This window comes from Micropterus salmoides, unplaced genomic scaffold (genome assembly GCF_014851395.1).
Source record: "Micropterus salmoides isolate LMB-PRFRI ecotype aquatic unplaced genomic scaffold, ASM1485139v1 Ms_hic_scaffold_2, whole genome shotgun sequence".
Lineage (NCBI taxonomy): Eukaryota > Metazoa > Chordata > Actinopteri > Centrarchiformes > Centrarchidae > Micropterus > Micropterus salmoides.
In genome coordinates, this window is record NW_024041150.1 from 42,724,712 (window position 1) to 42,751,453 (window position 26,742).

Sequence of the window (26,742 nt, forward strand, 5' to 3'; positions counted from 1 at the left end):
GTGGACAGAGAGCTGAAGGACGGAAATGTGTCTTTACTTCTGAAGAACGTGAGCAGCAACGACGCTGGAACATACGAGTGTCGAGTTGCAGCAGGAGGTTCAAGACGTAAGAGAGCCGCCATTGAGACTGAGCCAATCAGAATCTACCAGCTGGAGGTTTCAGGTGAGTTTGTGGAGGTCAGTGTGTCTGTGTGCCATGTTGTAGCTGCAGTTTATTCCATGTTGATTCTGAGAGTCAAACATGAGGAATATAGAAGATATAGAAGAGTAAATGGAGGCTGTTCCACTGTTCACTCATTTCCTGACTAATATGCACTTTGATCTTCAGGGTCAAACAGCGGAGACGTCGAGGAGGGAAACTACAGACTTTACTACGGACTGGGAGCAGCTTTTCTTTGTTTAGTCATCTTCGTTGCTGTCATTGACTTCAAACGTAGAAGATGCAGGGAGAACATGGTGATTTGAGCCTGTGAGGAAGTTGAGCTACACATTTTTGAAGACTTGGAGGTTTTGCTCTGGTTTGTTTAGCTGCTGTTGGATTGGTTGTTGGCTAGAAATATAAAATGCTGTGTTCACACTGAAAGCAAATCCAGCGTTTTGGGCGACTTGAAAGAGAGGAATTTGAACTACCTGGTGAGTACAGAAAACATGTGTCTGTAACTTTATTCCAGCTATGGTTGTACTTTACTGTGACCACGTTAACATAGCATAGCCCTGATCGATCCGACCTCCATTCAGAAAACAAACATTTCAACAGTTGTTGTCCGGCTGTCTTGCTGACTGATTTGGCAAAGCAGGAATTCATATGTTTAACAATAGATAAGATGCTTGCCTGTGGTGTGGGAGACCTGGGTTCGATTCCCACTGTGAGATCCGACCATCCTCCATTGTGTCCCTGAGCAAGACACTTAACCCCTAGTTATCCAACGAAGGTTAAAATCAAGGGCTCGTTCTTCAGTTCTGACTGACTGGCAGGGAAACTCAGCTATTTAACCTCAGCCCGGGCCATCGATACCGTTAATGTTCAAAGTTCCCTAGGTTTCTAGTTGCTGTGACGACAGTCGTTACAGTCGTTAAGACTACCTGTGGCCAAGATTGAACGACCATCGTTGGTATCTTCACCTGAGGCCAATAGGTTACGTTTGTTGAGTTTCCTGGGAAGGACTAGGACTAGTTAACCCTAGTTGCTTCAGAGGAGTGCGACCTCTGACATGTATAGCGATTGTAAGTTGCTTTGGATAAAAGCGTCTTTTAAATGTAAAAAGAGGAGGAAGTTACCTGACGGCTTTACAAAATAAAGTGCGTTAACATGTTACAGTAAGGAGAGTAAATGTAGCTGGTTGCTTGCAGCCTCAGCACTCATGTATCACAGGGAGCTTCATGAACAGATTAACCAGCTTTAAACAGAAAAACAGCCTCTGATGTCTGAAATGTCAGCAGACAGAGCGCAAACCAAGCCTGCTGAAACCAGGTGGAGAGAGGTGTGAGTGTCTCAGATCACAGCTAACAACATATTTTATCTATATTGTGAATACTGTATTGTAATGTCTTCTGTTGTAATATGATGATGTTTTTATATAAAACCTGTGGTTTCTGTATATATTTATATGTTATAAGCTAATGATATTAGCTGGTATGTGGCCTTATGTGATTTAAAACTCTACTACTACTTTTGAATTGTATAAACAAACCAAAAAGACTGGACCAAAGCATCTGATATACCTCAATCTGTCCCACGGAGTTCACAGAGTAAGAAATAAACCTGAGTATAATTATTATCTACAAAGCAGAATTACATGATATGTACAGAAAGAACGTGGTTATGTAATAATATGAATTAAACAAAAAGCAATAACTTGCAATCTGCACAAATGTCCTTAAAGTGATTCTTTTAACTATATTTTGGGACAATAAATATTTTCATGTTACATTTAGAAACTTGAGTTGTGTTCTTTATTGTTTTGGTCCATGCTGTATCCAGGACACGTTTAGTTCTTTGATCAGGTGTGTTGTTCCTCATTTATCAGGTAGTTTCCCTCTCATGACTGCAGTGAAGAGAAAGGAGCGACAGAGAGATTCAGATGGAGGATCAAATAAGGTCACTTGTGATTGTAAAGTCAGTCTGACCCAGTAGGTTAGCCTGTTAATTTTTTTTTTTTTGCAGTGTAAATGTGTCTAAAAAAGTTTTAGACTATTTTACATTAATAAAATTGCTCATTTCCTAATTTGATGAAAGACACATTTGGACTTCAGCTAATAATTAAAAAAACTCACTTTTAAACTCCATTAATTTGTTTCAGCTGCACTGCAGTCATCCTCACTCAGAAATTTTCACATCATCTTCAACATGATAACTAGGACAGGAATGTTTCAGTGCACCTGTTTCCAGCTGCCTTGTGTCCACAGAGCTTTAAAGAACAGTGCTGTCTATAGATTTTATTCTGTGCTGAGGATAAATCCACGATGTCCGGAGAGAAGTCTCTGTCCATACATGATGACAGAGTGATCATAAAAGCGGTCATGTTCAAGATCATGTTTCATATATGATTATTATTACTGACACATGCACATGAGCCGTGTGTTAGTGATCTTACCTGATGTTGGCAGTTTACATCAGGAAAATCTTTTTGGTGGCTATAACTTTCCAATTCTTTCAGTGTGTGTGTATCAACCTTTGGACGCTTAAAGCTCTCAATTCAACTTGAAACTTGTGCAAAAAAAACAATGTGAGATGCACACAGGAAAACTTACTTGCAATCAATCCATCTTCCATCCATCATTCAACCATCTTCAACCACGTATGTCTGGTTGGGTCACTGGGGCAGCAGCTCCAGCAAGGGGACCACAAACCTCCTTTTCCTGAGCCACATAAACCAGCTTTGAGAGGGATTACACCGAGGCGTTCCCAGACATATATCTCCACCTAGTCCTGGGTCTTCCCCGAGGCCCCCAGGGGGCGTCCTTACCATGTCTGAACTTTCTTAACTGGCTCCTTTTGATGCAAAGGACTCCATTGTCCCCTCACTCGCAAATAAGACCCCCAGGTACTTGAACTCCCTCTCTTGGGGTAAAGACTAACTGGAGTGAGCACTCAGAGACTTACTTGCAATGTTAGTTTATTATTGCAGAGACAGACATACATCTGTAGGCTGTGGCCAGCACATCTTCCAGGTGTCACTGGATAGTAGTGTAATTCCCTGGAAATCATCCAAAGTGATCCCGGTTCCTAAGATCAGCAAACCAGGGTAACTAAACGATTTCAGGTCTGTTGCTTTAACATCACTAATTATGAGTATTCGAGGTATTAGAGGAAATCATTAAAAACCTGGTCCTATCCCCTGCAATTTGCCTATCGAGCGGGGAGGGGAGTAGAGGATGCAAAGCTTTTTATCATGAATAGCTTATATAAGCATTTAGACAAACCAAAATCCCATGCCGGGCTTCTGTTTGCAGACTTTTCTTCAGCTTTTAATACAATGCAAACACATATTTTAATAGACAAGCTGCGGTGTGATTTTAGCTTGCCTCACCAACTTGTTTTATGGATTTTAGATTTTTAACTGTTAGAGAGCAGAGGGTCTTTGTAAATGGTAATTTCTCAGACTCCTTATTGCTTTCTACAGGATCACCTCAAGGGTGCCTCCTTTCACCGCTTCTTTTTGTCGTGTACACAAATGGCTGCAGAAGCGCCCAGGAGAGCAGCTATTTGGTGAAGTTTTCCGATGACACTGCGTTGTTGTCACTTCTCCCAGGTCCAGTATCTGACCATGGGAATGCTCTGACTGACTTTATCTCATGGTGAGATAACAATTTCCTTGACTTAAATGTATCTAAAACCACATAATTAATTATAGACTTTGGGCAAAATAGAGATGCTGCTTCAGAGAGCATCATACATAATGAAAAGGTGGAAATTCTCTCATCGTATTAAAACTTGGACACCATTTTAAGTTCTATATAAACAGCGCCGCCATTGTGAAGCAGGGGCAACAGAGAATTCATCTTCTCCTCAAACTAAGCTTCACTGTCACGCCGGTCATCCTGTCTAGATTCTATCAGTCTTTTATTGAGAGTCTTTTAAATTTTTATGTTGGTTTCACTATCTGACAGTTAAAGGCAGAAACAGCCTGAACAACACTGTAAAGATCTGTTCTAAAATCATTGGTGTGAAACAGAGAGACCTTAATGTCTCCTGCATCTAACAAATAGTTTGGAAGGCAGCAAGTATCCTAGCCTCTCTGCTCTGCCCGGTGAATTCTCTCTGTTGGCTTCTGGGCGTCATTATACGCTGAGTGTAAGGCGAACCGCCACTCCAAATCTTTTATCCCCTCGTCGATCAAACTTTTAAACTCCCTGTAAGGTTCTTTGGGGTTTTTAAATGTGCACATACTGGCTGCTTGTATGTTGTGAATAATGTGTGTGATTTGTGTTATGTACTGTTGCAAACATGCTGCTCTTAACTAATTGCCCCTTATGGGATTAATAAAGTTGATTTAATTGAACTGAATTGATTATGATGAAATACTCATCATAATTTTCTGTCACAGCTCCATCCCCTGCAGATCCAATCCTATCTGTGTTGAGAATGACCGGCCACATCATGGTATTCTCCCCGTATACATCTCATGGTGTCTTTGTATTCACACAGGCCCACAGGCCTTCTTGCAGCTGTGCAACATCACCATGCCACCACCAAAAATGCTCACAAGGAAAATGCTAACTTGCTAATGAATAGCAGTTATCACAGTTATCATCTTAGTTAGCATGCTTAAATCAGCTAATTAGCAGTAAACACAAAGTCCAGCTGAGGCTGACGGGAATGTCCTTAGTACTGCAGGTATTTATTTATTTAAATGTTGACCTGATGTTGACGCTAGATGAAATGTTAGAGCATCACCAACGATATTGCATTTCAACCTGAATGTCTGAACCACATTTCATGGAAATCCATACAATTTCTAAGAGACAAAGTGTCGTGTTTAGTACAGATATTGATGTGTAGGATCAAAAGAGATCCAGGACAACCAGAGACATGAAGACTTAATTCTGGGGCTGCTTTCACAGGAGAAGTTTCCCAACATGAGGAGCGAGCCTTTTGTCTGTGAGCACTTTCTGTTTGGATCAACCTACGTGAATCTGCCTTCTCCCACATGAAATCAATTAAGTTGAGCTCCACCATGACACATAGGCGTCTATCTACCAACAACAATTATTGTGTTAAGGTCATCCTTACTTTTTGTCAAACAGACAACACACGTCTTATGTTCAGCTTTAACTTTTATTTAACTTAGCATGACACAGAGACTGAGATTTGGTTGATTGCGTGAGGTTTATTAAAAACTTTAACCTCTTGACGCCTGAATTTTTAGAATCAAAAAATTATTTGTGTTTTCATTCGCTTTCAAGATGATGATAAATTAAGTGAAGATTGTTAATTTGTCTATAGAACATGGAAAAGATATAAATTCAGGTATGTGTAGGTATGATGCAAATTAGCGACAACAGGCATAAACGAGAAACCAGGGCTTGCGAAAGGTTCCTAGGTTCGTATCGAATATGCACCAACAGGCATCGGGGGAATCCATGCGCTATCTTGGCTTGCAGTCTGCAAGGAAAAGGTATGATGCGAATTCACGACAATTGGCGTCAAGGGGTTAAAAGCAGTAAATAAGATTAGAAGAGTTTAAAGTGAGACTGTAGCTGCTGCGGAAGTCTGAGATCCTGAGTTCAACATCATCTAAGTCAAACTAGAACATGAGGAGTTCCACAGGGAAGTGTTCTGGGTCCTCTGCTGTTTGTGACCTATGAAGGAAATCTGAGGTTTATTTGCTGATGACTCAAACATTTCAGCTTCATTAAGAGCCAGAACACACTGAACACACTGGATCAACTCAGAAGTGATGCTCTGTGGTGACAGCAGGGATGACATCATCACAGTCATCATCCAATCCCTCCTCAGCCTGGGTGGGTGGCGTCATCACCATTGAGACAGGTAGGCCATTTCCTGCAGTCAGAGCAGGTTATAAAAAAAATGTAGTGAATTTATCTGTTATAGAAAACTGTCGATCATTAACACCAGTGACAGTGTGAGACTGATTGCTTGATTGATGGATCATTGTTTGTAAGGTTAGTGATTAAGAGTGTCACCTGTGGCCCTGCGTCGATATAAAGACACCATGACGACAGTGGAGATGCAGTACGGACAGAACACCACCAGGTGGAAGATCAGTCTGAACACAAGCTGGAGCGGGTCTGAGGCAGGTGATGTCGGAGTGGGCAGAGGAGCAGAGGTGGGCGGGTCTGCAGATGGTGTCAGGTCAAATACAGTAGTTGATGTTGGGGGCGGGTTTGCAGAGGGTGTCAGGTCAAATACAGTAGTTGATGTTGGGGGCAGAGCTCTGTATGTGGGCGGGGCTGTGGTTTTAGGTTTACCTGTAGAGAGAATCCACCTGGTCAGGTGAATCTCTGGATGAAATAAATCCTGAAATCAAAGGTAACCTCCTCACCTGTGACAGAGATCCAGCTGGATGGAGACTCTCCACGACCGCTGATGTTACACTTGTAGAGGCCTTCATCAGACTTGTTAACATGGTGGATGGTCATGTGACCTGTAGGCTCAGTCCTGATGAGGGAGCCATCTTTATAGAAACCAGCTGGGAGGTTGGAGGGAGGGGTCTTTGTTTTACAGTGCAGAGTGACATCATGTCCCTCCATCACAGGGAGGACAGGACTCTGCAGGATCACTGGTCCACCTCAACACAGAGACAAACTACAGCATTTCATCATTTACACACAGCTTCATCAACACTAACACGCTTTTGTGACCTATATATATTATATATTAGGCAGCAAGTCAACATTGTGTCCTCATAGTTGATTTGTTAGAAGCAGGAAAATGGGCAAGTGAACCAGTGACCATGTACACCAGGGCCATAATTGCATATATTATTTGAAACAATAATATGATATTTTTTGTTAACCAAATGTTGTTTCTAGAGCAGCAACAGGATTTACAACAGCAAAGTCACTAATATCTCACTGGAAACAAATCTAAAATGTCAGTAAAATAAACCATATTAACCAACAACATACTGAGTGATGTTTAGAAGGAATGAACAATTCAGTCCCTCCTGTCCTCCTCCCTCTGCTGCTGCTGGAAGAGAGCAGCGTCTGTCTCTGCCACTGAGCTGAGTTTATAATGTGCCATATTTAAGGTAGGCTACTGGCAAACTAAGCTTAATAGTCACTAAAGACAGACAGCTTTCACTATTAGCTGAACTAGCGCTGTGCTTGTGTAAAACCTAAACAGGGCTGCAGTGGATGAGAGACTCAGCAGATTAAAACATCGGGTTTTGCGTGTTTATGCTTATTAAACTGGTGCGTTGGTAAAGTATGGACTTTTATTGCACCATGTACTTAACGAGTGTAGTTGTTGTCAATGTCTAATGTCCACTGATCAGCTGGCCGACTTTGCTCCGTGGTATGTGTGAAGTAGAGGCGCCCTGCAGAGACACAGAGAAGCAGAGAGGCTGCAGGTCGGACAGTTGAGCCTTGATTGGCGGTGATCGGTGCAGCGCATGTGAAACTCAACAAAGAGGAAACGATACAGCTCACTCTTTAGCTTCTTCCATACACTTTTAGTTTACCTTTGTTGTCATTAGATTATGTGCCACATGGAGGTTGCTGCGGTGCTGGATGTGAATTTATAATCCCTGATGTACACCTTTTCTCGGAAACGTTATTCCCTGATGACAGTGGCATCTTTCAACAGGATAATGCGCCCTGTCATAAAGCAAAAGTGGTTCAGGAATGGTTTCGGGAACACAACGACGAGTTCAAGGTGTTGGCTTGGCCTCCTAATTCCAAAGGTTCTACGTCGCAACTTACAGGACTTAAAGGATCTGCTGTTATTGTCTTGGTGCCAGATACCACAGTACACCTTCAGAGGTCTACTGGAGTTCATGCCTCGACGGATCTGGACTGTTTTGGCTTCAAAAACAGGTCCTATACAATATTAGGCATGTGATCATAATGTTATGGCTGATCTGTGTATATCTAAACTCAGCTGGTTTTCGCTTGTAATGTTGGTGGTGTTGTCTCTGCTACAGTAAAGTTGGATTGTTTTGCCGAGATCCAGCAGAAGGTGTGCGTAATACGATTGTCCCAAAAGCTCAACACCAAGCTTAACTTAAAAAGACAAAACAGGAGCAAAATTAACATGTTGATAAATTTGACAACACATGTTGCATCGCTTCTATTCGTGGTGCTTTCTCACTTTGAAGTGTTTTACAAATACTGCGCATGTGTTGTCAAGTTGGTGAAGATAGTGTGAGAACATGCAGTTTGTTATATGAAGACAGTCACCTCTAGTTCAAATCTGCAGGCCTCAGCATGACACGGATGAAAAATCAAAACAAAAGTAATACATGACATGGACACCTGCTGTTTTCCAGCCTGCAAACACACACTGTGTGTGCACTGAACAGACACTACAACAGTATTACACAAATAATTATTTACGTATGGTGGGTTAAGGCTAATTTCTTGGCTACTCTTGGTTCTTCACTCAGTGTCTTCTTTTCTTTCTTTTTATTTCTGGGTTAAAGTTTTGCCTTTGATTTTAGTCAATAGACAAAGAGAAATGCTGAATAACACTGACAAAGTGTTCAGAGTCCCTGTGTTTGTTATTGATCCGGTCACACCTCATTAGACCCATTAAATCACAGATTACAGTAGTCTGAATTTACCAGTGACAGTGATGTTGATGGTGTTCCTGGTTCCTCCCTCGCTGGACTCACACCAGTAAACTCCACTGTCCCATGCAAAAATGTAACTGATGTTACAAGAAGAACCAGCTGATCTTCCCCAGCCAGCTCCACACTGAGTCCTGTTTTCTCTGGTTGTGTTCCTCCTCGGCGTCCATCCAGCAGAGCTGTCGTCCTCCTCACAGCTCAGAGAGAAAAACTGTCCTCTAAACAGCTGAGAGCTGCTGGGACTCACAGTCAGAGAGGCTGGAGGAAGAGACAGAAAGATGTGGTTTAAGAGATAATTTGCGTTTTTTTTTCTCTGCATTCCTCATATTCCTGCTTTCTCACTGTCACTTCTTCACTGCTGAATTGATCTCTGTGTTTCAGAGAAGAAATCTGAATCAAACTGAGATGTGAGCTGACAGACTAATGTTTTCAAATGTTTTTCAATTTTACTCTCAAAGTTTGTGTCAAACACACAGCAGAAGATCTGGCTACATCTGTCTTTCTTACTTATGTAATTCTTACTGCATCATGGGTCTGCACCCATCTACCTAAACTCTATAATACAAACTTATGTTCCTTCTCGGCCGCTACGCTCCTCCAACGAACGCCGCCTGGCTCTGCCATCCCTTCACACAAAGCAAACCAGTCCCGGCTGGTCTCATCTGTGACACCACGACGGTGGAACGACCTACCACACGGCATCAGAGCAGGGGCGTCCCTCTCAAGCTTCAAGAAGCTCTTGAAAACTCATCTCTTCCGAGTACACTTCCTCTAATAACACCTCTAAACTCTTACATGCACTTCCTGTGCTCTTCTTCTTCTATCCCCTTACAATTATCTTGTGTAGTTTGCACTTTTAGTTAGCTCATACTTATTTCCCTTGGTATTTACCCCATTTATGTGATATGTGCTGTGAGCTCCTACTAGTATTTATTGCTGCTCTTACTAGTATGTAGATCTGTATTTGTAATCTCTATTTGATGCTCTGTTGTTGCTTGTTGTTCCTCAAATGTAAGTTGCTTTGGATAAAGGCGTCTGCCAAATGAGTAAATGTAATTGTAAAATGCATCATGCTGTGTAGTTTCAGAATAACATTTTTACAGCAGCAGTTTCAGCTTTGGCTCCAGTCTGCAACACTGTGGCATCAAAACTGCATTCAGTGTTTTATTGTATTTGTAAAGTGGCTGTTTCCCTCCCCAAACACTGTCCTAAACACTAACTGTTCTATCAGGGAGTGAATAACCTTTCAGCTGTGACAGAAGAAGTTTTCTCACCTTGGTTTGTTGTGCAGCTCAGCAGTGAGGTCAGAACTAAAGAGAAAACAGACTCAGGTTGGTTTGAGGTTTTAACATGAAACAAGACATCTGGACTTTCTACAACACAACCTGCTTGTAGTGAACAGAAAAACAGCCACATGTTGATGTTAGATGTGGAAACAACAAATTATATTTGTTTAAGATTCAGTGTAATAAATATTAGGACTGCTTGAGGTAAAAAAAAAATCATATTTCAATTATTTTGTCAGATATTATGATTTGTGATCATTGGGAATTAATTTTGTGCATCAGAATTTTCATTTTCATTGAAAGAAACACAATTGAAACACTTTTTAGTAATGTTTTATTTTTCTTTGCTGATATATTACCAAAGAATGATCACTCAAATTCTTGTTCTCTTGTCGTAGCTAATTTGTATTTGATCATTTGACGGTATTTGGCTGAATTCTGTCTTTGTATTCACATTATTCACTCTGTAACTCGCTGCTGCTTTCAAAAACACCAGACATGTTTTAGAACTAATTTTTGAGACGACATGGAGACAAACATTCACACATTAAGTAGATTTTTACTTACCTAACAGCCACAGTAAAGACCATTCCTCCATTTTAGATCTTGGTCATCTGAGATCAACATTTACCACTCGCACCAAGCAAATCCCACCTCCTTCCTCTTTCTATATCACTGATACCGTTGTGGTTTTCTCTAAAGCAGTTAGCAGGAAATAAGGTTTGTGTTTAGTCAAAACAAGCATCTAAGTGAATAACTGAGCAGGTTGTGCCGAGCTACATGGCTGACACATACAGAGAAACAAATCACACATTTTTCGAAAGTTAGAGTTGCTAATAAACTTGTATGTTTTTGACTGAGAGGACACAGACAGGAGAGCTGCAAAACAGTAAAGCTCAGCAGACTGTCTATTAGCTAGTCTGTGGAAAATGCCCATGTTGTAACACTGATAATGACCTCAGATCAGACCAGAACGAGCCCTCAGGTGTCCTGAAACAGGACATGGACACCAAGTCGTGCATTGTTTTTTTTTAACCCTGTCACGCCCAGCAGCCTGGGATGCAGTATGAGGAGCTGTATACCGTGTATACTGCTAAGTACCATGTTTGCTTTAACAAGAAAGTTTTAAATTTAAGTCCGGTATCGTCTTTTTGTATTTATTTAATTAGCCTATTGGGCAGAAATGGGGGTGGGGGGCACAAACATCACACAAACAGACAGGACAACCTATTGACATGCATAAAGAATAATGCAACTAACTGTTGACAACCAAGGATACCTAATTTCTTTGTGTTTTGTGTGTGTCTGTGGGTGTATATGTCTGTGTGTGTGTGTTTGTGTGTATCTGTAAGTGTGTGGGTGTACATGTTGGTCTGTGGGTGTTTATACAGTCCCCTCCAAAAGTATTGGAGGGTTCAGACAGAGTTCAGACAGAGTTCAGACAGAGTTCTGGTATTCACATCTTGATGTGTTAAACAACTCAGGACATACCACCTTTATTGTTAGTGAGAGTGCATGCTCCGGGACTCCAGGGGCCCCCCACCCTCAACCCCCTCACCCACCTGTGTAAATGTATTGTATTGTGTTGGATGCATGTCATGGTTTGTTATTTGTTGTATGGTGGAAATTGAAAGTATCTGGAAGCAGGTACAGGTACAACTTTTCCACTATGGAAAACCAAAAAAAGGAGAGTAGAGTCGAGCTGGTACCATGCGGTGGAAAAAGGGGCTCTTGAGGAGCCTCGGGTGGATGTCGTCGGGTCCTCTGGCCTCGATGATCTGGGTTCTGGTGAGCTGTCGTCTCACCTGACTGGTTGTAATGACTTGGGGGGAGGGGTGGAGACTGAAGCTTGATTTATACTTGCCATGCATTCATACTTGTACTTGTGTCGGTGTCTCCGTCATTCTGCAATTACACCTCCAAACACTAGTCGGCGGTAGCGCTACAGCGTCCACTGTGTTTACTTTTGCCAGCTGAGCAGGCTAACTTCCAGTTCAGCTCTCCGCTAACGCGAATGGGGGTAAAATTGTATACGTGCGGCTGTACGGCTGTTGTAGACCAGATGGATCACCTCATTCTGATAGTGAAACCAGTCATTTCGCTCGGGTTGTGACAGTCAAATATATTGATCCACGATCAATGTTGCCTTGCAGCAGCAACATAGCAATGTTTGAACGGGGGAAGCGGGGAGCCGCTGGGACACTCCCGCTCTACCAGCCAGAGGAAGGTGGTAGCAACAGTCTTCTGTGGGTCCAGCCTGTCTGACCAGGCAGGCTGTGTCATATGAGCCCTCAAAACAGACATTACGCTTCTTACAACAACTACAGTGGTGTTATCCTATTGCGGCTCAACACATTACGCATGTCCCTCCCGGCAGAGCCCGGCTGCGGGCTCGTGCGTGACCACAGCATCACCGACGCAGTCCCTCCTCCTGCATCCAGAGGTGTGTGACATCGTTGTGCACTGTGCATGTGTGATGTTTGCCAAACGAGAGAAAGCTCAGTGTGCCCTGTGGTTTTCACTGAGCCCGCGGGACGACCCCCGTTTCTCGCTGACTCACTCACTACTGTGTTTTGGCTGAGTGATTTTCCCTCGTGAGTGTGCGGTGCGCCAGCTGCTCGCGCTGGCCCTGCTCTCTGAGGCGGTCGTGACCTTGCCTGCATCTGTACAGCTGTGGGCCCCCCCCCCCCCCCCCGCCCGATTCCCGGCTATTACACATGGGTCGGTCCTCTGCCTCCCATGTCGTGCCGTTGGTGCTCGTGTGCACGCCAACACCAATGCTGTGGACTGCGAGTGACTGGGTGGCTCATTGTATGGCTCTGGGTAGGTGGGTTTGTGCTTGGTGCTACCTTATGGGCTTGGAGAGGCATTGACTCATCCTGCTTGGCCTCTGACCCAATAACAACAGCCTTAGAGGGCGAAGCGGTAGTTACGGTAGTTACGTATCGTAACTCCAGATTCTACGAGTATAGGCGCAGTCCTCTAACTTGAAGGCCTCACTGGACCTTGCTTCTCAGTGCTGAAGAAAAGGCACGAAGCCACCAATCTAGTGGTATTCATTCAATGAATAATGCAAGTGTGTAATGTTTGTGTATACTGTGACGCCCTGTGGGGTTATGTGTGTGCGTGGCCAATCTCTCTGAGAGTGATTGCAGTAACTCTGGGCACCAGGAGCCGGTTGCACCAACAGGGCTTTACTAAGCCTGGTCCTAACTGCTAAGTAGGTCTTAGTTAAGACCAGTCTTTAGAGTTGACCTAATGCCAAACTTAAGCCTAGGGTTAACTACACCTGTTCTTAGCGATGCGCGTTCATGTGAATGGCCACAGAACTATAGCAGATGCCTAACAGCGTGCGTTACATTGTTCCACTTCCACTGTTTTGTTAACTTGTAGCCGTATCAATGTAAATGCTCCGTACTTGTATAGCGCCTTTCTAGTCTTTTACATACGAAAGTTAATAGAGCTGTACAGTCAGCACAGACACACAGTGATTGCCAATCAATCAAACTCAATAACTAACAAGAAGAAACAAACAACAGATAACAGAGGTGATTAACGATTGCTTGACCGTGTGAATTGTGAAGGTGTGTAGCCTATATATATTAGAGTAGCCTACAATAACAGTTTTAGTAGTTGTCAGATAACAGTAGGCCTATGATAGATTCTCTGTATTTTCAGACTCGATCGAGGCCCCAGTCACTCCACAAAGTTCTCAGCAGTGGTGCACCGCCGGTGAAACGGAGGAGGAGGCTGGACGACCTGCAGCAGACACTTCTTGAGAAAGAAATTACAGACCGAGCAGGAAAATCTGGAACTTGAAAAACAAAAAATATCGTTAGAAATACAGTTGCTCCAACAACAGATAAGCAGGTCATCTTCGCCTGTTTCTGAAGAGGACGGGCGGTCTTTTGTAATTCTGTAAATAAGCCTAATTGCAAATTGTGTGCAATGAATCAATGACAATTGTATGTAAATTTAAAAAAGTTTATTATAAACCTACTGGACTTTCTTTGTGGCTTATTTTTCAGAATTATTTTAAGTGAAGCAATAGTTTACAACAGTTTAATAAAGCATTAATAATGCGTGTACGGACTAGTCGTCCACCGACACCGTCATGCCCTGCATGGTCCACAGGGTCGGCACCTTCCTCCGGCACCGGCTGATGGTGTTGCCTAGGGAGACACAGATGTTGTGGAGGACAGTGCACGCTGCTATTACGGTGCAGACTCACTCAGGGTGCATCCACATCTCTCCATGAAGACAATGAAACCTAGAAAAAACAATGATACATGTTAATGATTACTGTAAAACCTAAATGTGTCACTTTTGGCGAGTTTTGTTCTATAGTCTAGGCCTAGTCTATTTATATAGTCTTCAGTGATCTAGTGGCCGCACTAAATCAGCACCATGGATAGCAGCACAGACACTGTGCTTGAGGACCACGATGCACCGCTCAACGAGGGACCTAGTGGTGGTGTGGATGGTGTTATACCGTCGTTCTTGCTCAGTCCTCGGAGCAATTATAGGCGTCATCAGCCAGTGTTTCAGTGGGTCTCCGCTGTCGCCGAGAAGCAGCCCGTTTACTCTTCCAGCCTTGAAATCCTGGTATAACGCACTCTCTCGGAGGATGCGTGCATCATGGGTAGATCCAGGCCACCGTGCCACCAAATTAAAGATGTTATAATTGGCGTAACAAGCAATCTGCACATTTATTGAATGTTATCCCGTGCGGTTGACATACAGATACTCATGCTCAGATGGTGCCGGACCATTTGCATAAAAACGTAGTGCTATTAACAGCTGTAATGCAGGTGTCAGTGCTGCGTTGCGGGTGTCAGCTCTTCAACAGGTTCATAATAGGCTATCTCTCCGACAGAATTGTAGTGAACAACGGTGTGGATTTGTGCATTTTATATTGAATAAATTTGGAGCTACCCTAAATTCCTTTCTCCTCCCCAGAGAAGAAGGGGAGGGGCCAAAGTTGCTTTCTCTAAGTGCTATCCCGACCATAAAACTGGCACCTTTTTGATTCCGAAGCTGATAACGCGGGGCCTGACTGTTAAACTGACAAAGGGACACGAACCAGCCATTGGCATCTCCCTGAACAGCCTATCAAAACTGGCCCCCCACACACGTTTCCGTGGCAACTGACCTTATTCTTTGTTTTATTACCACATCAAAAGGGAAAACCCCTGTCTCACCTAAGTGTGACATGTTCCAGACACTGAACTTTCAATGTAAAAGGACTGCAGTCTCCAAAGACTCAAAGCATTTCATTGAGTTAATTAAATCTTTAGTTACCTGATTACGTTTGCCTCTATTTGAGTAGTTATGTTAACTGTTGTTGCTATCTGTTGTTAATATTAGTGCTGAAAAGAAGTTACTTGTGCAATGTTTTTATTTTCAGCAAGACACTCCTTCATCTAATGTAATCCAAGCTTTCCTCATGTATAAATATCCTGACCAATAATGTGACAATTGTTTCCTGTTACCAAATGCCTAGAACAGTACAACCGTTCAACCACTGAGGTTTGATTGTGGAAAATCTTTGATTATAATACGTGCAAATAGATTTCTTTTCTTTAGACATTAAGTTTAGAAAGGCAGTCCCTTGGGAAACCTGAGACGCCCCCTGGGGAATCACGCCCCAGGCAACAAAAGCTCTCTTCTCTTCGCTGTTGGCTCTCTTCCACTCTGCTCGGCCCTCTGGACGCTTCGGCACGCGTTGGCGTGCCTCGCCAGGCAACGCCCTCAGTCGACCAGCGAAACAGGCCCTTTTGTTCGCCTGAAGCTACACTCCTGAAGTGCCGCGACATCGATCTGCCTTCAGTTTGTTTTATTTTCTTTATTTCTTTTGTTTGTTAAAGTTATCAGTCCGTTAAGTTACACTGGACTAATTCAGGAACGACCAAGTTCCATTTTAAGCCTTTTCGTCGAGCCAACTTCACCGAGGTCAGACCAAGCCACGTGGTCTCGCCAGCTACAAAGAAGGAAACCTGAAAACAGCCGAATTGCCAGACGGAGGAGGCGTTTTCAATCAGACACGGAGAACCCCGGAGAATCCCTAGCAAAAAGCCAGGATCGGGCAGCTAGCGTGGGACCCGTGCAACAGGCCAAAAGCAGACTGTCGACAAGCAGTAACACTTAACACACGTCCTAAATTATGACATTAGTTTACTTTCATTAGCTCTTCTATGCCGTATGAGTCAAATGCTTCCCACAACCGAACCTCCAGGCTCATTGTTCAGCAAATGTTTATGTTCCCTCATAAATTTATTAAAATGCATAACTAAAATGTTTAGGTCTGCTACAGAATCGACACCTCTCAATCAGCTCCTCATCATTGTAAATGTCCAATGGAGTGCTTCTGTCACTATTAACTCTCTCCCATCTAAAAGCCCGCTCATTGTAAAGTCTGTATAAGGCGCGCCGTGTCTTTACTGCTGAGTTATCAAGTGGTTGCTATAGAAACTAGCCTAGATTTTGACTTAGGCCTGGATGGTGCAACTGTCGTACTTATTAGGTCGGACTTAGAAAGGTAAGTATTTAAGACCTACTTACCTTAAAACCAGACTTAAGTCCTGTTGGTGCTCCTGGGCTAATTGACCCTTTGCTAAGCCACACCCCATATACACAGCTGGCCAATCACAACGCAGTAAAGGACTCTCTCTGAGGTCCGACACTTTCCTGGATGCGCTCCATTGACTCTGATGCAAAAGGAGACGTTTTCTAGCTTTCTTCTGCCGTATTTTTACAAGACATGGTCAAACACTGTTCCTGGGGCACTTGTAATAGTTACAGGTGCTCCCCAGAGAGGTTGAAACGAGAAGTACGATTTATTCACTTTCCAAAACCTACAATAAATCCAGAAAAATGTCTGCTGTGGATTGTTCCTAATGTAATAACTACAGTAACCTAACTTACTACTAAATGTAATGTTATAAATCCCTACTGTTCTGCTTTTTAACCATTGTAGTAATGAACAGAGGCCTACCCGGCTTAACAGGAACAGTGTTGATCCTTAATGTCGTTGTCTTTTGTCTCAATCGTTGGGGGATGCTGTGTGATCAGTACGCTTTAGCTTCTTTAATTTTTTTTCACGTCCGTTTGAGTCAGTTTGACATCCTGAATACAACCTTCAAATGTCTAATGCAACAGCAAAACTGTCTGCTTCTTTCTGAGATTGTTTTTTCCCCAAAAAATTGTCAATATTTCTCCAGGAGAGGGCAGTAATAGACAGTGGCAGCACCGTGATAAAAGTCTAACAGCTATTGTTATTGGTAACGCCTTATTCTCATCCATAGGGAGGTTGCTGCTGGGCTGAGGACACGGACCTCCCTGCTAACTTGCTACCCTCTGATTTCCTTTTCAGGTTCCACCTTTGCCTTGGTTTCTGGACATGGTGTTTTAGTGGTAGTTATTATTTTTTGCACACAACAACACCCTTACACCCATTTTCCATGCATCCATCATCCTGCCCTGACATGACTGAAACCACTGATGTTCATAGACCATACTTCATCACCTGTACTTTGCCACAAACCTTGTGGCTTTCTGAATCAGGTCATAACAAATGGGGGCTCGTCGGACAGATGACGGCTCATAAAATGTGACAGAAAGCGGGAGACCAAGCAATTTAAAGTGCCAAAAAAGATTTTATTAAAGAAACTATAAACAACATAACTATTTACAAAAGATGAAATGTGATAATCAGCGACATCAGTGGTGAGTGGATGAGTGAGAAATGTATGAATGAAGGTTGCCGGCAACTCAGAACAGCAAACCAACCCAAACCAGGATGAGTGGAGCCTGGGAGAGAGAGACATGCAGTGAGACAGGTCTACACAGGGGTCAGCCCAATACGTGGCGAGCCCTCCCAAACTGCCAGCTCCTGCAGGAAGCAACCAATGTAGCCACAGCAGGAAGAAAGGGAGGGGTCGTAACAATCCAATGGGTAAAGAAAAAGTACTATTACAGTACTATGTATTTACAGTAGAGTGGATGTGTCTTTTTAAGTTTATTTAAAAAGTGGATATTTAGGATATATAAATATACAGGTTGTACTACATGTGTATCATTTATACAGATTTTCCAATTTTATAGTCCACTAGCTGTAGTCCAGAGAGAGAGAAAGAGAGAGAGAAATCTAAATCAAGACTCATCAAACAATGTTTTTCCTTCTTCTGTTGTCCAGTTTTGGTGAGCCTGTGTAGAAACTGTAGCCTCAGTTTCATGTTCTTAGCTGACAGGATTGATACCCGGTGTGGTCTTCTGTTGTAGATCAGCAGTTTCTGAAATACTCAGATCGGCTCGTCTGGCACCAATAACCATGCCATGTTCAAAGTCACTTTAACCCCCTTTCTTCCCCTTCCTGATGCTCAGTTTGAGCTTCAGCAAGTTGTCTTGACCACGTCTACAGGCCTAAATGCACTGAGTTGCAGCCATGTGATTGGCTGATTAGCTATTTGTGTTAACAAGCAATTGAACAGATTTAACTAATATGGTGTAAAAGTCAGCACAGAACTAGAGCCCTGCAGGGGCCAAAACTCCGGCCCTGGCCTGTGGTGTTCAAGCCCAGCCCGACAACATTTTCAGCCCGAGCAGAGACCGACATCAATTTGATGCATGCAGGTGGAGCCTACTAACTGGTTTTATTCTTATTCATGATGAATTTAATGTTGCAGAAAAGAACGAGATCCAAGAAATAGATAAATAAAATAGAAACATGTTGGAGTCTTTAATCATTTTAACATCTTAATAAATAGTCGAGCCTGTTGACATTTGTTTGTAATAATAAATTAAGGCAACTGTTATAGGTTGGCTTCGCCTTCCCCTCTTTTCCTCGTGTTCCCAGTGTTTCCCTTCCCTGCTGTCTCTGTCAGTCGTGTCTGCTTTGTCCTGTCTGTGTGTGTATGGGCGTGTCCGGGCAGAGACACTGAGGGCAGAGACATAACGTCTAACACGCCCACATGTGATGTCAGTCCGTGGACACCAGATAACTCAGCAGCCACAAGTGCAGAGCATGTACACAGTGTAAACATCAACAGAAAAATATGTTGATCAGGCACACACGAGTCAGCTTTCAGCCTCTGTCCTAAAATATGACGAAGTGTAATCAGACACAAAGTCAGTTCAATAGAAACACAACCTGTCTAAGGCCTTCATATGAAAAAGAAGATATACTTTATCACTTTGTTATTACGTTAGTATACACACAGGTCTGAAAGACACACACATGCACAAACATGACCCAAAGCAACACACAGAGGTGAACTTGCACCTCGCCACAACTCTGGTCCGAGCGGGATTTGAACCAGCGATGATATATATATGTATATCCTGAAAAGTCAGCTGAATAGGAAAAACAAGATCCGAGCCATTAACACATACATGTCATCAGATAACCCGCTGGTATAATAAACTGGCCAAAGGAGGAGATAGAGGCCACTGACATCAAAACAAGAAAGCTCTTCACAATGCATGGAGGGTTTCACCCCATATCCAGCACTCTGAGACTGTACACCAAGCGTAGCGAGGGAGGCCGAGGGCTAGTGAGTGTCAAGACCACTGTCCAGGACGAAACGACGAAGGATGCCCCTGAGACAGTACAGCACATAACAGCAGGGTGTAAGATGCAGGCAGGAAGTGAATACATGGAACGCCATAACCAGGTAGCTGGCATAGTGTACAGGAACATCTGCCATGAGTATGGGCTGGAAGTCCCAAAGTCAAAATGGAAGACACCTCCTAAGGTAGTTGAGAATGACCGAGCTAAGATCCAGACTGACAAACTCTTGGCTCACCAACCAGACATCGTGTTGATCGACAAACAGCAGAAGAAGGCTGCAGTGATAGATGTGGCGATCCCAAGCGACAGCAACATCAAGAAGAAGGAACACGAGAAGCTTGAAAAATATCAAGGGCTGAAAGAGGAGCTAGAAAAGATGTGGAGAGCAAAAGTAACAGTGGTTCCAGTGGTGATCGGAGCACTGGGGACTGTGACCCCCAAACTGGGAGAGTGTCTACAGCAGATTCCAGGTAAAACATCAGAGGTCTCTGTCCAGAAGAGTGCAGTCCTGGGAACAGCTAAGATACTGCGCAGAACCCTCAAACTCCCAGGCCTCTGGTCCAGGACTGATGCATCTACTGCTACTACTTCAACATTAGTAATATTAATATCCATAGCAGTAAAGTATCTGATCATTTCAAATATATTTAAAAAGATGGATAAGGTTTTGAAAATGTATATTTAATGCTAATGAGTTTCACCCACTGAAACGTCAGCGAGTTTGACAATGATGTTTATTAAAGTCATTTACTGTAAACTCTTCAACAATCTCAATTATTAAGATTTACACAGTTAGACTGACAGAATTACAAGAATTAAAAAGATATATTTGTGACTAAAACTTATATATACAGTATATCAAAGCAACACATTCATATTAAATGCCTGTTCATTTAGGCATTCACACTATCTGAGATTTGTGTGTCTTCCTGCATGAGGCAGGAACTAGAAACCCCGGGCTGACCGACCTGTAGGAGTGCAGGAGCCATGACAGCAGACCTCTATGGTCGTAACTATTCCCGGCATGAAGTGTTGACTGAACCAAATTACATTGGATTTATAATCAGAGTATCTCTTTGTCTTTAAGAAATGATGCTCATTAGTTTTACAGTAGAAGTACTTTAACGTTGTATTGTCTGTGTGCCATGTTGTAGCTGCAGTTTATTCCATGTTGATTCTGAGAGTCAAACATGAGGAATATAGAAGAGTAAATGGAGGCTGTTCCACTGTTCACTCATTTCCTGACTATAATATGAACAAAAGCTGATTTGTGGTAATAACATGCACTCACCTTCAACAGACTTAATGATTAAAGAAATTCATTAAACTACAACAATAATTTCCCCTTCGTGGGTTGCTGCCTCATCTTGGTGGAGAGGTCTGTGTAAAGCTGTTGACTGTGGGAGCTTGTCTTGTCTGCTGAACAGCTCCTTGTAGACACATTGGTCTCAGAGACGGGTCAGACTAAATGCAATTCAAATATCCACCCTGAACCAGGGATGGAAAAGTACTACAATATTCTACTTATGTAAAAGTAAAATCACTTAAACTGCATTCAGATCCAAGTAAAAAGTAAACAGCCACCTTCTGCTGCTGTGAAGGAAAACTGTACAAATATTGTTTCTCTCCTGCTTCTAGATGAAACCAAAGTCACTAAACCTGATAAAAACAGGATCATTCACTTTCTTTAAGTTTAACGCTGTAGCTGTTTCACAACGTCTGTCAGGACCTGTGATCAGATAACAGAGTGTGGGTGTTTCAGAGGGAGGAGTTTGGTATTAAGCAGCTCTGAGCTCATTTTAACTTCACCATCCCCAAGTCACCTCTCTCTGAGTCAGGATGTGGGTTCAGCTCTTCCTCTTTACTGCTGGTGAGTAGAAACTAACATGAGAACAAACTGTTGCTCTTAATTTCATGTATATCTGAAATATCTGTATTTATGTTTTAATTAAACACCAAATTAAGAGTTTGGATAAATCAGACTACACTGAACTTAACACTTCATAATCAGTTAAAAGCTGTGACTGTCTGCTTTGTGTTCTGGTAGTTATATTTGTTATAGATGATTATCTGTTAAAACTGATCACTGTGACCTGAATTTAACACAGAAAAAACACATTTATTAAATATTCAACATGGCGTCTGTCTGTTGGAAACATGTTGATCACAGCTCATCATCTGAATGTGACCAGTTTTATCTGCTGTACTTTCAGTTTGAAAGCTAAACGCTGGTTTCTCTTCCTGCTGATAAAATAACTGCAACAAAGAACCAGCTCCGGGGGAAAAACAGAGCAAACTGAAGAGCAGCAGCTCTGAGTCACAGTGAAGATCGAAGCTTAAATTAAAAGCAGGTTTTGCTCAGTTTAACTTTGTGTCTGTGAGCTATGTTCAGTTTCCTGCTTCAGGAATTCACGCTGGCTGTGAGCCAAATTACAGGTTTCCTTAGTGTCGCAGGAAACACAGTATATATATATATATATATATATATATTTCTTTCTTCACTTTGTACGACAGCCCGGTGTAACAGTGTATTTTACTCACAGGAGGAGAAAAACAGAAACATGAAGTTCCCGAAAAATCAGCTGGACGACAGAAGAGCTGGAGCTTCACTGCTGAGAGTAAAAACAACAGGAAACACCCAGAACTGCACCAGCGACATTTCGTTCAGTAGTTTTCTCCAGGAAACAACAGTTTCTACCTGAAGGGACGATGTGTGGGTGAGTTACTCAGCTTATTGACCGACCATAACACAAATAAAACATTTATTCTCTTTTAGGCCGCAGATTAGTTTCAAAAGTGATCTGAGCCTTATAAAGAGTTTATAGCAGTTAGTCTTTTTGTGTAAACTAGAGTAATATTGTATTTAATTGTATAGAATACATACATGAACAGTATCTGTGGCTGTCACCTTATAATTGAGCCCAGTTCATGACTGACTGACGGCCTCTTGCGAAACAGGCTATTGTGCGAAGTTTATGCTAAACAGGCTATTGTGCGAAGTTGTTGCCTCACAACCCACAAATGGACTTCCCTCTTGTGATCATAAGCACAAGCCGCTCACGCTTGATTATCAGATCAGTGAAAGTCAGCCGCTGCGATCAAGCTCAAAGTTTCTGAGGAGGGGACCAGCTCATTTCTCTCTCAGCTGACATGCGACTCGCGGTTTTCTTCTGTTTCATGATCTTCACTCTGCTCTCTGCATCTGGAGGTGAGCTGTGTCTTTGTCTTTGTGTGCGTTTCTTACCTGACCTGAATCTTGTAATGTAGCGATCGCGACGCCTTGTTGTGGAAGTTTATGCGGGACCTTGTTGATACTGACAGAGTTTGAAACCTTGTAACTTTTCAACCCTCAGGAATTTTGTATAAAAAGGCGACCGTCAGGCTGTGGTCGGGAGTAAATCAGTGATCACTCGGCGGCTGTGTGTGAACTACAGCAGAACAGCTACTCGACACATCACTGACACATCGCGATCTTCTGCCAGACATCTAGCATGCTAAATGTATATAATGTAGTGTGTGACCCCCTGTCACTGATCAGTCACCTAGTGTGAACGCCACAAAAACTTCTTGAAGTCTTGAAGCATCCTGTCGCAAGAAGGCAAGTTGTGTGATGTGAAGGGCACAGCCATCTGCCAAAACTTCTTTTAATGTTTGTAGTTTTGAAGATCACACGTTTATAACAAATTTACACATGCAGTTAACACAATGGCTGTCCATCTGAGTATCAGGTAGAGTCTGTGTGCTGTTACTGTCTTTCTCTACTTCAGAGTTACAAACCCGAAACAAGTGTGAGTAAAAACCGACGTGTGTGCATGTTTGCTGTCAGGCTACTGGAACAGCCTGTCTGAAGAAATCAGGTCAGCTGAGTCAGTGAACTCTTTTAAGCCCCTTCTTAAAACATACTTTTATAGGAGAGCCTTTCCCGATCTTATTGACTTTATTTTATCCCTTTTATTTTATTGTATTTTACTAATTTTATATTTATCTGTATTTTAGTCTTTTCAATGTTTTCATGCTTTTATCTTGTATTGATTTTTGTATTATTGTCTCTTGGGTATTATTGTCTTTACACTTGTTAAAGCACTTTGTAACTTGTTTTTGAAAAGTGCTCTACAAATAAGGATTATTATTATATTATTAGAGTCCAACCCTCAACAGTGTCACTGTGTTCTTCCTTCCTTTACCGCCCTCCCTGTCTCTGCCAGGCGTACGATCCTTCCTCATTGCACTGGCAGGCTACTAGAAGACCTGGGCTCTCTGTCTGTACTCTTTTATTTTTTCCCTCTCTGTCTGTACTGACTCCAGCAACATCCTAGTTCATGACGTCATGGTCGTTGTATACGCTCATTAAAACAGTAATATGAACCAATCAGATAGCTTGATTTGTGTACCACTTTATTCACGTCATAATGTTGAAGCAGCTTCATGTCTCACAACAAGTCTTATAAACAGTGTGTGAATAAAATCCTGTAACGTCTCCACAGTTGTGACTAATTATTGAATGTTCCCATGATCTCAGGTGTGAAGAGGCCTTCTGTTTAAACAAAGATGTTCTCACTGTATCGTCCTGTGGAGTCCTTTTGAAATGTAATTACTTTTTCTCTCTGGATGTTTTTATTGTTTTTAGATGTGGTACAAGTGAAACCTGGAGATAATGTCACTCTGCCATGTCAGGCTGGAGATGTCTTCATCAGAGCTGTAGAGTGGACCAGACCAGACCTGGAGCCAGACTACGTCGTCTTTCACAGAGATGGACTCTCAGATCCAACCCACCAGCATCCATCCTTTAAGGACCGGGTGCAGCTGGTGGACAGAGAGCTGAAGGACGGAGACGTGTCTTTACTTCTGAAGAATGTGAGCAGCAACGACGCTGGAACATACGAGTGTCGAGTTGCACAGGAGGTTCAAGACGTAAGAGAGCCATTATTGAGACTGAGCCAATCAGAATCATCCAGCTGGAGGTTCCAGGTGAGTTTGTGGAGGTCAGTGTGTCTGTGTGTACTAAGGCTATTCTTTATTCTCATAGCGTAGTCTAACTAAAAGTTATTATTACCAAAACTTTGTTTTTTACTTCATGCCAGGCAAGTAGACACAAATGCAGGACTGAGAGAGGGAGGAGACTGGAGTTTGATAAAAGCAGAGTATTTACTGCGGCATTAAAGGAATCAGGTAGTGAGCTGGTGAAGAGCGAGTTAGAGTTGAAGACTAGATACTGCAGAACAGAGCTGAACGATTTTGGAAAATAATCTAATTGCCATTTCTTTCTTTTTTACCAACATTGCATTTAATATGCGATTCATTTTAAGCTCTTTACCTTCTGTTTTATTCAATGGACAAGCAGTAAATCAGTGTATACTATGACCAACTCAATATTAGATCAGTCAGGCCTGTATTACGATGAAATTAGGTGATGCATGAATTATTAAAGAAAGATAATTTGAGTGAAGTCGTGGCATTAAATAATATGATATAAAATCATCAGGTCGGCATACAAACCACAAGAAAAACAAAGTTCACCACAGTGTGTTATACAGTAAGCGCTCCATACAAAACCCACAGTGCAACCACAAAACAATGTGCCCTTATTACGTCAGTTTACATCTCATAGGAGTCCATCTCTCAACAAAAACCTCCGTTTCTATATCCAAGTAAGCAAACAAAAAAATTCTCAGTTTGAGGTGTCGCCTCTCGTGTTTAAGAGACAAGTTTAGTAATTCTCCGACAACACCGGAGTCCCCCCCCCCGTAACCAGGCTGTAACAGACATTTCCTGAGCTGACATGTGGCTGTGCCTGTGTTACTGATGCAGATCACCACAATGCACTTACCTTAATACACGCGTCTTTCTGTTCTGCATTTTTCCTGTCACCAAAGCGGTGAATTGCCCGACGAATTCACCAACCACCACCAAGTTACCCGCGGGTGGCGGCTACTACTTTCATTCCCTGTGTGACACTAAAGTTTATGTAGTTCAGCTTCTGTCAAGCTTAAGCCATTGTACAACAAGAAGGCAAGGTACAGCGTAATGTGCAGACGAAGCATCAACTTTGTCTGCAGACTACTTACCGCTTGGGTGTCATGTGACCAGAGTGTAATCGCACCCTCGCGATTAGAAAGTCTTGTTTTATCACATCGCGATAATATCGCAAATGCAATTAATCGTTCGGCTCTACTGCAGAACAGGTTTCGTTGCTGCTGTACAGAGCAGGTGGGAACCTTAGCTGAGAGTCCAGAGTGAGAGAGTCTGATCCAGCAGGTCCAGAATCCAGGAATAGTTTAGGGGGTTTAAGGAGAGCAGATGGGCTGAGCGGTATTTCATTTAGGATAACTAGAACAACATGTTATGCAAAATTCATTTTTAACTTTTATCATAGTGACTAAATGTTCTTCCTCTACAGCAGGCCTAATATAATTATTTACATTAGTTCATTGTGTTGTTGTTAGTTGTAGCCTACAGTTTACTGATTAACTTTAAAATGTAGACTATTTGACTGTTTTGATCTGTAATGAAATTCAGCAATTGTAAAATTAATAAACGCCATAACTGCACACTGCTGCTGTCATCACTCAGTTTAAAATGCTCCCACACAGCTGAGCTGCAGTTTATTCCACGTTGATTCTGAGAGTCAAACATGAGGAATATAGAAGATATAGAAGAGAAAATGGAGGCTGTTCCACTGTTCACTCATTTCCTGACTAATATGCACTTTGATCTTCAGGGTCCAACAGCGGAGACGTCGAGGAGGGAAACCAAATCAACAGAAACCCCACAGAGAGAAACTACGCTCGTAATTATGTTGGACTGGGAGCAGCCTTATTTCTGGTTTGCTTAGCTGCTGTTGGATTGGTTGTTTTCTGGAAATATAAAAAACATACAGACAGGAAATCAGAACAGTCTGCTGCTGATGAACAGATCAGCTTGTCACAGACTCCTCCCACCTGACCACATGTATCATGTGTTCAACATGATTTCCAGTCTTTCTGTGGGGGTGAATAGGATTGGGTATCTGTTGTTGTGAATTATTTTGGAGCATAATAGCCTAAATTGTTATCATTAATTACTAGAGCAATGGTGGTCTACATTGTCATCAGTTAAAGTGTTATTTTATAGTGTAAAGTTAGGATCACAGTGTGAA

General features: G+C 42.4%; 2 protein-coding genes across 4 annotated transcripts; one reads left to right on the forward strand and one right to left on the reverse strand.

Annotated features, from left to right (window-relative positions):
- Positions 1 to 5,789: 5,789 nt before the first annotated feature.
- LOC119911986 (Fc receptor-like A) lies at positions 5,790 to 10,629 on the reverse strand. Its single transcript, XM_038730958.1, has 5 exons — positions 10,607 to 10,629; positions 8,748 to 8,989; positions 6,507 to 6,752; positions 6,148 to 6,432; positions 5,790 to 6,004 (listed from the first exon to the last, which is right to left on the reverse strand). Exons 1-5 carry the CDS (start codon positions 10,627 to 10,629, stop codon positions 5,892 to 5,894), a joined length of 909 nt encoding a protein of 302 aa, XP_038586886.1. The 3' UTR covers positions 5,790 to 5,891.
- A 10,770-nt stretch (positions 10,630 to 21,399) lies between these two features.
- LOC119911654 (programmed cell death 1 ligand 1-like) lies at positions 21,400 to 26,461 on the forward strand. Of its 3 annotated transcripts, none has more exons than XR_005445940.1 (4): positions 21,400 to 21,477; positions 22,151 to 22,324; positions 24,235 to 24,575; positions 26,326 to 26,461. XR_005445940.1 is itself a non-coding variant. In XM_038730611.1 (3 exons), the coding sequence occupies exons 1-3, from the start codon at positions 22,758 to 22,760 to the stop codon at positions 26,437 to 26,439; spliced, it is 513 nt and encodes a 170-aa protein (XP_038586539.1). In that variant the 5' UTR covers positions 22,350 to 22,757; the 3' UTR covers positions 26,440 to 26,461. The 3 variants fall into 3 exon arrangements, 1 of the variants encoding a protein (XP_038586539.1); XR_005445941.1 differs by lacking the exon at positions 21,400 to 21,477 and adding an exon at positions 21,603 to 21,958; XM_038730611.1 differs by lacking the exons at positions 21,400 to 21,477; positions 22,151 to 22,324 and adding an exon at positions 22,350 to 22,815.
- The last annotated feature ends 281 nt before the right edge of the window (positions 26,462 to 26,742 follow it).